This window comes from Saccoglossus kowalevskii, chromosome 10, assembly GCF_978046115.1.
Source record: "Saccoglossus kowalevskii chromosome 10, keSacKowa6.1, whole genome shotgun sequence".
Taxonomy (NCBI): Eukaryota; Metazoa; Hemichordata; class Enteropneusta; family Harrimaniidae; genus Saccoglossus; species Saccoglossus kowalevskii.
Window position 1 is genome coordinate 18,315,596 of NC_140650.1, and position 11,768 is coordinate 18,327,363.

Below are 11,768 nucleotides of genomic sequence, written 5' to 3' on the forward strand. Positions count from 1 at the left end.
ACCCTAATACATTTACAAATAAAAACATGTTGAATATTGCAAAAAGCCTAGACATTTAAACATTACTATAGAATTTAACAGTATAAAATATACTAGTAACCCATAATTGTGTAAGTTAGACTTGTGTATGGTACTGTTATAGCGGGAGGGTTGTCACCTGCGCACGCGCGGGAATTGAGTCCCAAGCGACGATAACAACACACGCTAAAAACGCGAAGGCTCATGGGTAGACGCTTGTTTGTCAACAATGACACGCTATGGCCATCTGACGCATGCGCCGGTGACGACTCCCCCGCTTTAATTGTGTCCGGTGGAAACATTGACCCGTCACTTATGCGTTCTCTATACACGCCCTATTTGGGTTTTATCATCACCGCGAAGCTATTTGCGTTGTAAGACATTATTCATTTAATCGATATCATTATTTACGTTTGTATTCGATGTGTTTACTATATAAGTCTTATGTTTATTCAATATTATCATATTGGTGTTATTTTATTTTTGTGTGTACATAATGATAAAATGGTTAAAATTAAATAGAAAGGCAAAGAAAACGTGTTTCTAATTGTTTCATGGAAACAGCCGCCATACTGTGCTTGTCCGAGATAGATCACGCCACCAACGTTGAATTAAGCAAATAAATATATGGAAATGTTATATCAAATGAACCAATTTGAAACTTGACATTGCTGAATAATGTAATACTTCCGCAAAGGAGCCATATGTGTTAATTAGACTGTTAGTCAAATATTTTGAAAAAAATATAAGTAACATGAACTTGCTGGAGCACAATACGTACAGAAGGGAAATTGAAATTAGTTGTTGACGGGAACAATACTGATATTGAAAAGAGTTCACTCGTTTGAAATAGGTAGGCAATGCGATCCCTGGGGAAGGGGTATCGCACCTGGATTTTGGATGGGATTGCTCCGCAGCCAGTTGAAAACTAGCCCCAAAAAGATTGACGTTAAGGTATTTGGCGTTTTCGCCAAAATGGTCTAAATTTTGCTAAAATGGCTGAAAAACTTAAAATTGGGGATGAAAAAGATTGGCGGCGCGTACCCGTATACTTCAACTATGGGAGTAGCCCCACCCGGAACAGCGGTACGCACCGCCATGGAAATCGACCATACTACACAGTCAATTACACTCGTCAAGTACAAATCCCTCAAGCTCCCCCTGTGAAAAAATAAATTTAATAAATTAACTTTAAAATATATTACACGAAACAACAGTAGCAGATGCACGAAGCCGGAGTACGCCCTCTGCTGTCCCAGATAACCGCCACTTTGTTTGTTTTTTTAAATTAAAAAAAAACAAGTGTCTGTTCTTCCACGCAGATTCTGTTTAGACAAAATTAGCAAAAAACGACTGACTGCTTATTTCGCAATCACACCATACACGAATTGGCTGCGTGTAAAGTTCCCACTCTTCCAAATAAATAACTCCTTGTTCGCCGTTCTGTTCAGTTGGTATACAGTTCCCGGTTCGCCGGAGCATGCTCAGATTAAACACTCTCTGCTTGCAGCTACCGTGACCTGTTGAAAAGCAAAAAAACGTTATTATGATGGATAGCTGAAAAACAATTATAATTACAGTCATAATTTGAGAGAAGCATTTCACATAGTGTTATCAAATGCCCAGTTAAAAAGACTTCCGGGTAACAATCTAATGATAACAAAAATTTCAAGATGATTATTGACGACATTGATGACGCATTTGCCGTCGGTGCGTGGAGCCAACCCACGCACGTGGACAACCATCAGTTAAATAAACAACATTACAATATTAGCAATGTATCCAATGACTCACAGAGCTATCTTTAATGAGGTTAGAGCCAAATTGAAACATGTGTTATCAAACGCCCACTAGCTGAATATATGTCTTTTTTGTCATATATTCATAATTATGAGTTTAACGCCATCAGAATACTGAAACCGGAAATAAAACTTGAGTCGCGGAACAATTTTTGCGAGAAACAAGGATACCAATTGTCATGAAAAATGATCAAAATTGAATTTTTCACTGATTTCTATGGTGAAATTTGTCCTGTATATTTTTTAATTTTGTTCCATGACATAGGATGAAAAAGTCGTATATTATTATTGATATGATTCCTAATATTGTTAAAACATTTAAAAAAAATGACGTTTACTTTAGCGAGTGATAATAGTTTTCCATTATATACAATAGGGATGTTTTCCCATAATGCAGTGCGTATTTGTTACATGCTCTGGAGTTTAAAATTTGAATTCGATTCGAACTGCCTAGAGTCGATTACTTTGTTGCTGTTACTGGCTAGTTCATTTTAATATTAATTAATATTATATAATAAATCTATTAAAATCTGTATATATAATTATCATTTCTCAAGATAAGATTTCTTTTCACTTGTCTTTAGTTAGAGCGCTACAGGCGTTGTAAACAAACAATGTATTTCACACGCGTTGTATACGTTGCTATGGGTCCCTGACAAGACACGACGCGCCTTGACTGTGAAGTCATATTAGCTGCTGACATAGAAAATAAAGCAAGTAAATAACATCGAAAAAATAAATAAATAAATAATAAATAAAATACTATGTCAAATCAAGTAAACATGTACTGCGTGCGTAAAGTAATGCATCTTTTTGCGAAGACTGAGCAAAATATTCCAGATACGATAATAAGCAACATTTTTAAAAACGTATTAAAGACAAGTTTCACCTTTTAATGCACATTTACTTGTTATTTTGTCGTGCAAATTCGAGCCCTCTTTTTCAGTGGAATGCACTGAAAATGAGTCGAGAATGCAGATTTTTGTTTGAACTTAATTTACATAGTATCACGTGATTTGTATCCTTAATATAATCTGTACACAAGTATTCATCTGTATGATGATTATCTCCACGGAGTTTACCTGACTATACATAACTTTTAACTAGACATTGAAAACAGTAAATCAATGGGTATTAGGACCGATTAAAAACAGAACAATGAGAGTAGTAAATTAGCAAAATTTAATTTGAAATAGTTTCTACACTCTTTGTTCGATCATCTTGTGTTTTTTTCACAATACCGTGTGTTCGTTTTTTATTGATATCTTGACAGAATTTGAATTAACAGTAAAACATACAAGTGTAATTTATTGAAAAAACAAAAACACATTATAATTGATTGGCTTATCCGACACCTTGTTTATCTTTGTAAAAATATGTTTTGAATCACACCAGTTAGCTCAAAATAGAATAAAGAAGCTTCAAATTACTTCATTGTACATATTTTGACCAAAACTGTGGTTTGATCCCAAATTATGCCTATATTTATGAAGGACAAATAAATTATCCGCATTTATATAAGTTGCAATATCCAGATTTCTGAATATATATAGCATGATATACAAAGAGACATCTGACACTCAAAAGTCAAGTACCCCCTTCTAAAAATAGAAAAATATATTTTTAACAAAACTTTAGTAAAATACTCATGGATTGTCCAGAGGTCACCCTGATCTATAGGTATTTATTTTTGATACTTAAAATATAACTTGTTTTATTAGATTAGATTAGAACTGGTTTCGTGTGAGGATAACTTATTTTTAGGGCCCATTTAATCATGTTTATGGCGGAGTCGGTAACCGGTACCACCGGGATCCGAAGTCGTAAACTGGACAGGGTGAGCTTGAACAACTTGGCACGAAAATAATGAAAAAAGAGAGGCAAACTTCGTTAACCGTTAACAATATTGGGCAGTATATGTTGCAATTTATATAGCAACAACTCACGCGAAGTTATTAATACGACAATGGGTCAACATATTGTTTGGACTACTTCCTGCGACAAAGTCGAATTTTTATTTGAACGTAGAACGAGAAAAAAATATCAACACGAATGTATGACACGTTACAATTAAGGAGCAGTTGTTGTCGCAGCGTGTCGTGATTCGTGTTCAAGATGAATTTCAAGCTGGCCACGCAAGCGTGTAAAATGAATTTTTGTTTACCCTTGAATTCGGACGCGCTCTGCAAAACGAACATCGCCCTTTAAGCCGTAAAACTATTTATTGTTTTGACGTCCTAGAACGTATCTGTTCCAGACAATAAACATAAGTAGGAAAAAAATGGAATTTTTCGAAATAAAAATAATAATAAAATATTATGAAGCGGAGAAATAAAAAAAAATATGTGAGTGGATATGTGATAAAGGCAATTTAAATATAAACATACACGTTCGTTGATTAACCACATTCGCGATTTAATCGTTTATATTAATAAAATCAAAATTAATTGCTAATTGATTGATCAAATAGACTCACCTCCATCAGTCCCTGCAATTGGAAAACACGCTCTTCCTGTATTGTCGACATCACATATTGCTTCGTTGATGTATCGAGGAAAAAAATCCTCTGAGAGCTCCATGGTTGCTGCGCACACCGTACAGAGCCGCACATAACCATCGCTCGTATGACTACCGCGTTCTAGACAATAGTTTATTGTCGTTGTTCCAGCACCAACTGTAATTAAAAGATGAATGTTAGTGAATATGGTTCCAGGGTCGTGGTAATAACTATCTCAGGTGCTGATCATTATCTCTTGAAAGGGGGGCTTAATAGAGCGGAAAAGGCGACAAATCAGACGGAATACATTTCGCCAACCCCCTTGGCACACCAAATTTCCTACATAAATGATGCCAAAAATGGTAGGATGACCCAAGCAGAATTAATGGTTAGACCCTTGGTAATTAGGTCCCCTGTATGTTATAGTGTCAAGTCAATGAACTGATTCTGCAACGACTGCGCATGTACCATAACACCAATATTTCGTACTGAACTGTGAGCGGAATGTAACAAATAAAATGAATCTGTCTGTAACAAATAAAATGAATCTGTGTTCTCTACGAGATTATCTTGAACAAGCGGGTTTCATTATCACGTGATATTTGAGTACGTCGTCAAATCCGTCATTTTGTCTGTCCTCGTTCATAGCTAACTCATTTGTATTATTTGATTCTGACAAATATGCACGAACATGTTCCACGAGGACCAACTTAGTACAAACCAACGAATTGCTTAAGTTATCGATCAGTCTGCCACGCGAATCCCGTAAATCGCCAGTTTGTAAAAAGAAAGTCTCAAAAAAGGTTCAAAATTGGGTACAGAGTACAGCTTTACTCGAGTAACATTAACACAATCATTTGGTATAATTGTCGTTACGGTACGTGCCATTTTCGTGAAATGAATAACACATGTAAACTACATCATTACCTTCACCAACATCCCTATTGAACCGCCTTGTAATATTTAGCTCTTCTGGCGTTCGAAGGTTATTCCAATTAGTGAACTGTGATCTGACCTCTGGCGTTGACCATTCAGGAGACGCTATCATTTCTTCTATATGACGTTTGAGTATTCGGTTTGACGTAATTGCGTCGAATGGAGCCGGAGTATAGTCCTGCGAATTAAATCAATACAAGAATAATAATGACTGGCAACGATAGACAAAATACCTATGAAGACTAAATCAACACACATATAATATTGTCAGAAACGGTAATAAAAATCGAATAAAACGGCTAATTATTCTGACCTTTCTGTTTTACGCAACACGTCTGTCTGACGTCACAGTATGGAAAGTGCTCCTTTAGATCTAACAAGTGATTTAAAATTGCTTCAAGTTCTTTGCCTGACCAATAAATGACCTTAATGGAATTGTTAACTGCCTCACTAATGTGTTAATAAGCACAGCGAGTCCGTAACGTGTAACTTCACTCAGTGAGTTACATTCCCACTATCACAAGACTATCAATTGACTTGTCGTCGTTTGTTTCGTTATTGTATCTTCTATTATCCAATTAAATAACTAATATTGGCTCAAACAAATTAAGTAAGCTATTGCCACCCACCAATACATTAACCTATAGCCATCCTACGTATGTTAATGAACGCTACGTACACCTGGGGCCCAAGATGATAGATAAGACTTGACTCGCCTTGTGTCAACTGAGACGCGTGTGTCTACCTCACTGTTTACTCATAATGCCATTACCTACTCACTACGACCGTCAACAGTATTGCAGTATCGCAGACTGTAGGCAATGTTTAAAAAGGTGACCTATTATCCACCGTATCATTTTAGTCGTACCATTGTCGGTGCTGTGTTCATTTTGCAATGTACACTTCATTTCAGTAAGTATTTATGTATAGTTACAGAATAATACACAATACTAATATTCTGTTCTGTTAACCCCTGGCAAACCACGCACTGATCTGTCATTCCGGTTATTTTCACGAAATATCTGAACGAGCCAAAGGAGGATGTCACCGTACACTGGGTTCTTTGATACGCGTTGATAACGCTATTTCAACTCCATTTGCAACAATTTAAGTTTACATTAGAACGCTATCATTGTAATTGGTTATATAACGACCATGTGACGTGAGCTAAAAAGAATTTGATAATTATCATTTGATATCCCCGTTGGCTGTTAATATATATATATATATAATACAGAACATATATTACAAAAACAAAAAACAAAAACAAAACAAAAACAGAACAATATAATTTGAAGCAATAAACTCAATCTTCCAGGTTACGTTTTTCTAAATTCCGTTTGTTTGATGGTTGTTTAATTTTCACAGCAGGATACATTGGATTGTGTTCATACAAAAAGTCGCCTTTTCTCAACCATTATGTCCCGTGCTCTTAAATGTCATGTTTCAGTGATTCATGACCAATCACGTTCATTGTCATGGAAAATGTATATATCCGTTTCTTTCTACTTTGCTCTTAGTTAACCCCATAGTTCAACGCTAATGGATCGAGTTCCGCGCACAAGTACGTCATATATATCCTTATAATACAGAACATATAGTGATGTATGTGGCTGGCAAACCTACGAGAATTTGAAAAGAGCTAATATCATAAGATCGATAATATATTTATTAGTTTTCAATTCAGACTCACGAGTCGTTACAGTTCTTTGTTTACATTTGATACTTAGTTCCCCTAAATCTAAACATACACCGTTTTAAAGCGAAATAAATTTAAAACCCACCGGTCAAATGATTTTCTTATTAAAACTGTTTGTTTTACAAAGAAATACATATGTGTGTTCTCTTTGCATTCACGAGTGTGAAAAACTTCAATAATGTATGTCTGAAAATTCATTGAGAAATTTCGATTTTTTTTAGATTCATTCATTGCAAAATATACTGCTTTGTAAAAGGTCGCATTTACCGACTGTTTTTTATGTTGTATGAGTACGCTAAATGTGGTTCTTTGGCATATTCTATTATAAGTATCACATCGAGCACTTGTTCAAACGTGCCGACGCATCGCGAGTGTCGACTGGGAGTGACTACGTTCTATTGTATGGTGTACAATGAGGGCCTAAATATAGGATAATAACGGGTCGCGCATCTTAAAATAGCATCTTAACGATTTATCCGTTAAGATTCATGTTCATCGACTCTTAAACTGGCTCTTGGTCGATAAATGAGAGATATATGAGATACAAATAGTAAACAACTATAGTGCGGCGGCGTATAAGGTCGCCTAGTATGTTCAAATCGAATTCAGATCGAGGAAGCGATTTAATTTTACAGATGATGTAAATATAATATTGTGTTTCCGCGTGAATATGATTGTTGGAACTAATACTTTTCATTAATGTTCTGTATATATAATTATCTACACTAATTATCAAAAGGTCATCATTACTAAAAGTGCATAATTAGAAGACCGTTTTACGACTATTTCAATATATAACATTGATTTATAATACATTTTTTTCGCCAACTGCGTAAAAAAAGAATATTTGAAAAAAGAGGACGCGCTTACCTTAACTCGTGTTAAGTCGAGTATATCGGGAAAATTGTCGGGTGTTTGACCCATGTACCGATCGTTGAATTCTCCTGATCGTCGCAATTGTATTAAAAGTTGGGCATCTGTCTGTGGCTGACATTGCGTATTTGGCCTCGCTATAATATCTCCGTTCTGAAAGATGAATTCATATAATAATGCGTAAACACCAGTGTATTACATCGACAGGACCGACATAAATGATATAGATATGTACGTTATTAATCCTCACCGCATCTCGCTGCGTTCGCGACTCGCATAAGCGAAGAAGAGTGGAAGGTCTTCCGCCCGCAGTAGAAAGTGAACTAAGAAGAAGATAGGCTAAGGCAGTGACGGTCACACCAATCCACGACGTGTTAGAAACATGTAATATTACCAGCGTAGGTAATGTGAACACAGCTTTGAGTCTTTGACAGCACGAGTCCATTGTGTTCACCAGTGAAGAGAATCTCTCTCTGTGTGACACTTCGAGGTAAACCGTGCGAGGTACCGAATGGTTTGCAGTGACTGACACCCAACAATATGCGAGATAAGAAACGTACATATACACTCACAAACCGCAGACTGCTATTAATCAAAAGGTAGATATTTGAAATGGGCGTAATTAACATGAATTCCGAAATTAGAGGGCGCGATCTACATTCCAGCCAGTTATAGTCAATAATAGTGTCGTGCCCTGAACACGCATTGTTATGAGGTAGAGTAACCCACAGAGGTAAGTGTCTCTTGTCAAAAACGTAAGGTGTTACTCTGAATGTATATCTTAAAAATACAATTAATTTAAATTAGCGATTACAGCGGGGTTATATGAATAACCTTTATACGCCAACTCGGTTCTAGGATAGTTGAGAAATCACCAAATCCTTTAAATAAATCAAATAGAGCACGCATACGATTGTTACTGTGAGCGTATGTGCTTGTCTTGGTAGTTAATAATGATTGCACCGACTGGCACCCTGCTAACACATAGATCAATGAACCCACCGCGCATCCGGAATGATTACACTTTTTTATGACCGAGAATTAAAAATTCATCAAGCCAATATGTAGTCTATTTATAAACTCGGCATAGGGTCGTAACTTTACGGGTTATTCCCAAAGTTGCTTATTACAAAACAAAAAAGAAATGCCGAAATTAAAGATCCGTCTGACGTGTATGGGTGTGAGGAAACGTGATGTATATGTTAACTTAATGATGATAGTAGGTGTGGAGACAGTATTGTCTGTTGTAACTACCTTCGTGACATATTTATTCAGTAATATTCACGGTTAATACATTATTTTCATGTTGATTTACTCAGAAAAGACGAACCATTATTTGCCTACACAGACTATTAAGTTCTAGTTGACGTTGTAATGTCACACTGCGTATGCGCACGCATTCATTAATGGTGTTGATGAAACCGGACCGAACCGCAGATATCGTCTCTCATCTGTGTGCGTCACACAATTAGACGGAATGCGGAACGAACAATTGTTGCTGTGTGGCTATAAGTGCACATCATATAATTTGATTTTACGAAAACTCCGTTTAGCAGTTCAAATACGAACTCCATATCTATAACCATGCAGGTTGCAGAAATCACATCAATACAAGGACGTCGCTGTCACGCCCGCGTCGTGCTCGATAATGGGTCCCATACGACGTACACAACGCGTGTAAAATACATTGTTTGATTTCACGAAAGTCGAACGCGCGCTGTACGACAACCGTGACATTTTAAATGTCAAATTCAGAAGGGAAAACGACTTTTGAGTGAGAAGATGATAACAATCATTGGACCAACACCAAGCATAGACATCGGACGGAAGTTAATCGTCGCATTTACCTATCAGAAGCGTCTGTGTAAACACATACACCGTGCCATATACTATTACGCTGTCATTATTAACATATCGACGGCACCAAGAACCAATCTTAATTGAGATATTCACTGCGCAATTTTTTAATCCGACATGATTGATCGAATTGATGTTCACCGAGCTCAAAGGTCTAGAACATTGTTTACCCCAAACAATTGTAAATGCCACCTGCGACAACTGTGCAATTTGTCACAGTCCATGATTTAAAGATGAGACAATATGGGTATCTTTTCTTGATATTGATATGCATTTTTAACATACCGTAATCTAAAACAATGGATGTGTATATAAATTAATTATTTATTATGCAAATCAACAAGCAAAGAGCCCAATTACAGATTCTGAAAACCCTCAGTAATTCGCTCCATCTTGTGAATGATGCAATGAATTTTTAGGGGCACTGAGGACAGAAACAGCGCATGGGACCAAGAGCTTTACGTACCCTTGCGATTGGACCCTTATGGCCAACTATGAATGCCACTGGCCTGGCAGGGGGGGGGGGGGCAGTATATAATTCTTTTTCAACAACTGGGTGCCCAGCCGACCACAGGCAATCGAACCCGCAATCTCCCTGATCTTGGGCGGACACACCAGCCATCAAGACATACACTAGTCTTCTAGGACTGTAATTTCTTGAAACTATTTGGGTCACATTTTGCCCATTTACAACCTAAAATAACCACTAAACTAGGGATTAAGGCTATGTAAACATCGTTGACACAAGTTCGGGGATCCCCAATTTGTTTTTTAATTTTAGTCATTTATTTATTTCACGCAAAATATCTGAAAAATCGTAGTGCAGTTACAATTTTAAATTTTTTACTAGTTACTAGTAGTTCTTAATTTATAGTACGCACCATTAATTCGTGGTGCATGCGCAATAATATGCACAGGCAACCAAAACAACGTTATCTGTTCCATTATCATTATCATCATTCGGTATCACACACAAATATTAATTTATGTATAGCCAATACGACTTCATTTTGAAATATATAACAACTTATGGGTACATAAGGACACTCCCCAATTTATTAAATTCACTCGACAGAGCCACTTTTGGCAAAATACGAAGAACATGTACATATGAGCCCACGCTGTACTCAATTACTTACTATCAATGACACTGGCCCCGATGATACCCCTCCTCGAGAGAAATGTTGTTTGTTTCAATGTTATCTTCATGAACTGCAATAAAAAGATAAGGGACGTTAGATTGACAGCCAAATCTGCCGATGAAATACCTGTATAACCAGGGTTGCGGCGCTAAACGTAGATCCGTGGATAACATACCCGTGAGGTCATCAACATGTTCTAAACATACACACGAACACCGTGGCAAGTCGACGATTTACAAGCAAAACAATTATTTATATCAGCTGTTTTTGTCCATGATATGAGGACAAAATAGATACAATCACAATTAATATTATTTTTAAACATTCTTTGGTGCTTATCTCTTATGCTTATTAAAGCACTGTAGTCGTCGCGCTGCGCATATTCGACATTTGTGTTGATAAACATTGATTTTCCCACAATTCAATGCGCTCTTCAAATGGAAATCACAAGTATGAGGTTTGACCTGGGCGCGACTTGCACTGATTACCGCCGGTGACTCCTTTGATACCTTCCAATCACATGAAAATTATCTAAAACACGTTATTTTTTCAAAATGGAATCATTTTTTCACAATGGAATCATTTTGGCCATGTTTATTTCATTTATGCACGAAATGTGTGATAATGTAGTAAAGTTTTCCTGCTATATTATCATCACAATACTACATTATCACACATTTCGTGCATAAATGAAATAAACATGGATAAAATAATTCCATTGTGAAAAATGATTCCATTTTGAAAAAAAATAACGTGTTCTAATTAAACCTTGGAAACGTGTCAGTTCGTACTCGTTGATCTGCGCAATAGTCAAAGTCGCCATCTTTGTTTATGTGAGACCCATATATCTCACACATGCGCAGCGCGACGACTATCGCGCTTTAATGTGTGACACATGCTTTTTGGGTGGTCATTTTACGTATTTCGGGTATTTTTAACTGCCGGAA

General features: G+C 36.6%; 1 protein-coding gene across 1 annotated transcript; it reads right to left on the bottom strand.

Moving 5' to 3' along the window:
- Positions 1–1,196: 1,196 nt before the first annotated feature.
- LOC144344601 (uncharacterized) lies at positions 1,197–8,267 on the bottom strand. Its single transcript, XM_085504608.1, has 5 exons — positions 8,073–8,267; positions 7,814–7,975; positions 5,242–5,428; positions 4,294–4,491; positions 1,197–1,538 (listed from the first exon to the last, which is right to left on the bottom strand). The coding sequence occupies exons 1-5, from the start codon at positions 8,265–8,267 to the stop codon at positions 1,348–1,350; spliced, it is 933 nt and encodes a 310-aa protein (XP_085360734.1). The 3' UTR covers positions 1,197–1,347.
- Between the last annotated feature and the right edge of the window lie 3,501 nt (positions 8,268–11,768).